The 2804-nt window shown below is 46.0% G+C and overlaps 1 protein-coding gene across 1 annotated transcript in view; it reads left to right on the forward strand.

Moving 5' to 3' along the window:
- The first annotated feature begins 6 nt into the window (after window positions 1–6).
- The window catches only part of LOC112963809 (neuroblast differentiation-associated protein AHNAK-like), an 8038-nt gene continuing 5240 nt past the window's right edge, over window positions 7–2804 (forward strand). The window contains exon 1 of the mRNA XM_026061201.1: window positions 7–2802. Within this exon, the coding sequence (XP_025916986.1) occupies window positions 115–2802 (2688 nt within the window). The 5' untranslated portion in view covers window positions 7–114. The remainder of the gene's footprint in view (window positions 2803–2804) is intronic.

Here is a 2804-nt window from a genome sequence, read left to right on the forward strand (position 1 = left end):
TCTGTCCCTAAGCTTGAGGGTGAGCTGAAAGGTCCTGAGGTGGACATCCAGGGCCCCAAAGTGGACATTGAGGCACCCGACGTGGATATTCATGGTCCAGAGGGCAAAATAAAAATGCCCAAGTTCAAGATGCCCAAGTTTGGGATGCCGGGGCTGAAAGGAGAGGGCCCAGAGGGTGATGTAAATCTTCCTGAAGCTGACATTGCTCTTTCAGGTCCAAAGTTGGATATTAGCATTCCTGATTTGGACATTGAAGGTGCAGAAGGAAACCTAAAGGGCCCTCAATACAAAAAGCCTGACATGCATTTCAGTGTTCCTAAAATCTCCATGCCGGATATTGATTTAAATTTGAAAGGCCCAAAGGTAAAGGCTGATGTTGATGCTTCTGTTCCAAGAATAGAAGGTGAAGTGAAAAGTCCTAAGGTAGACATCAAGGGGCCAGAAATTGAGATTGAGACACCAAAGCTTGATATAGAAGGAAAACCTAAAAAATCCAGGTTTAAACTTCCAAAGTTTGGCTTTTCTGGTCCTAAAGTGCCCAACCCTGATGTGGATGTGAAACTTAAAAAAACTGATGTTGAAATATCTGGTCCAAAAGTTGATGTTCATGCTCCAGATGTGGACGTGCAGGCAAAAACAAAAGGATCAAAGTTTAAAATGCCTTTCCTGAGTATTTCTTCGCCTAAAGTTTCAATGCCGGATGTGGAGCTAAATCTGAAAGGGCATAAACTGAAAGGAGATTTAGATGTTTCCAGTCCCAGGTTGGAAGGGGAACTGAAAGGACCTGACATGGATATCAAGGGCCCCAGAGTCAACATCGAGGCACCTGACATGGATATTCACGGGCCGGAGGGTAAACTCAAAATGCCCAAGTTCAAAATGCCCAAATTTGGCATGTCTGGATTTAAAGCTGAGGGGCCGGAGTTGGACATTAGCATTCCAAAAGGGGACCTCGATGTTTCAGGTCCCAGGCTGGGTGTGGAAGGTTCTGAATTGGAAATTGAAGGGCCAGAGGGGAAGCTCAAGGGCCCCCAAGTCAAGATGCCAGAAATGCACATAAAGGCGCCCAAGATCTCCATGCCTGACATTGACCTGAATCTGAAAGGCCCAAAAGCAAAGGGAAATGTGGATGTGTCTCATCTGGAAGGGGCTCTGAAGGGATCTGAATTAGATATAAAAGGACCAAAAGTGGATGTACAGGTCCCTGACCTTGACATTGAAGGCCCTGAAGGAAAATTGAAAGGACCCAAATTTAAAATGCCTGAAGTGAATATCAAGGCTCCCAATATTTCCATGCCAGACTTTGATTTGAATTTGAAAAGCCCTAAGCTGAAAGGAGGTGTGGATGTTGATCTTTCAGTGCCCAAACCAGAAGGTGACTTGAGTGGGCCAGAAATTAATATCAAAGGACCAAAGGTCGACATTGATGCTTCTGAACTGGATGTTGAAGGGCCAGAAGGAAAATGGAAAGGTCCCAAGTTTAAAATGCCAGAGATGCACATAAAGGCTCCCAAAATTTCAGTGCCTGATATAGACCTAAACCTTAAAGGTGCTAAGCTGAAAGGAGACATAGATGTTTCTGCCCCAAAGCTGGAAGGGGATTTTAAGGCTCCTGACATCAATATTGGAGGCCCCAAGATTGACACTGATGTGCCAGATGTGGACATTCATGGCCCAGAGGGTAAATTCAAAGTGCCCAAATTCAGAATGCCTGAATTTGGAATGCCTGGCTTCAAAGGGGATGGTCCGGAGATGGATATAAATCTTCCAAAGGGAGAACTTGATATTTCCGTTCCCAAGGTGGACATTGATGCTCCAGATCTGGACATTGAAGGGCCAGACGGCAAATTGAAGGGCCCTAAATTCAAGATGCCTGAGATGCACTTCAAGGCACCTAAAATCTCCATGCCTGACATTGATTTGAATCTGAAAGGTCCAAAGTTGAAAGGAGGGGTGGATGTGCCAAAACTGGAAGGTGATTTGAAAGGTCCTGATCTGGAAATGAAAGGACCTGAAGTAGACATAGATGTTCCTAATGTGGGTATCGAAGGACCAGAAGGAAAATGGAAAGGCCCCAAACTGAAGATGCCAGAGATGCATTTTAAGGCTCCTAAAATTTCTGTGCCGGACTTTGATATGAACCTAAAAGGCCCGAAAGTGAAGGGGGACGTGGATGTGTCTGTGCCAGCTGTGGAAGGTGATTTGAAAGCGCCAAAAGTTGATATTAAGGGCCCTGGGTTGGATGTCAGTGCCCCAGATGTTAATATTGAGGGCCCAGAAGGAAAGTTAAAGGGTCCCAAATTGAAGATGCCAGAGATGCATTTTAAAGCCCCCAAAATCTCCATGCCAGACTTTGATCTGAACCTGAAAGGCCCCAAAGTGAAGGGCRATGTGGATGTTTCTGTTCCAAAAATAGAGGGCGAGTTGAAAGGCCCAGAAATCGACATCAAAGGCCCTAAACTGGATATTGATGTTCCTGATGCTGACCTGGAGTGTCCGGAAGCGAAGGCGAAAGGCCCCAAATTCAAGATGCCTGAAATGCACTTCAAGACACCAAAGATCTCCATGCCAGACATCGATCTGAACCTGAGAGGTCCCAAGCTGAAGGGAGACACAGAATTTTCTGCTCCCAAACTGGAAGGCCCTGAGATTGATATCAAAGGCCCCAAGGTGGACATAGAAGCTCCTGATATGGACATTGACGGCCCAGAGGGGAAGCTGAAGGGCCCCAAGTTTAAGATGCCTGACATGCACTTCAAGGCACCCAAGATCTCCATGCCCGATGTTGACTTTAACCTGAAGGG

The sequence above is a fragment of the Apteryx rowi genome, unplaced genomic scaffold, assembly GCF_003343035.1.
Source record: "Apteryx rowi isolate R43461 unplaced genomic scaffold, aptRow1 scaffold_1773, whole genome shotgun sequence".
Classification (NCBI taxonomy): domain Eukaryota; kingdom Metazoa; phylum Chordata; class Aves; order Apterygiformes; family Apterygidae; genus Apteryx; species Apteryx rowi.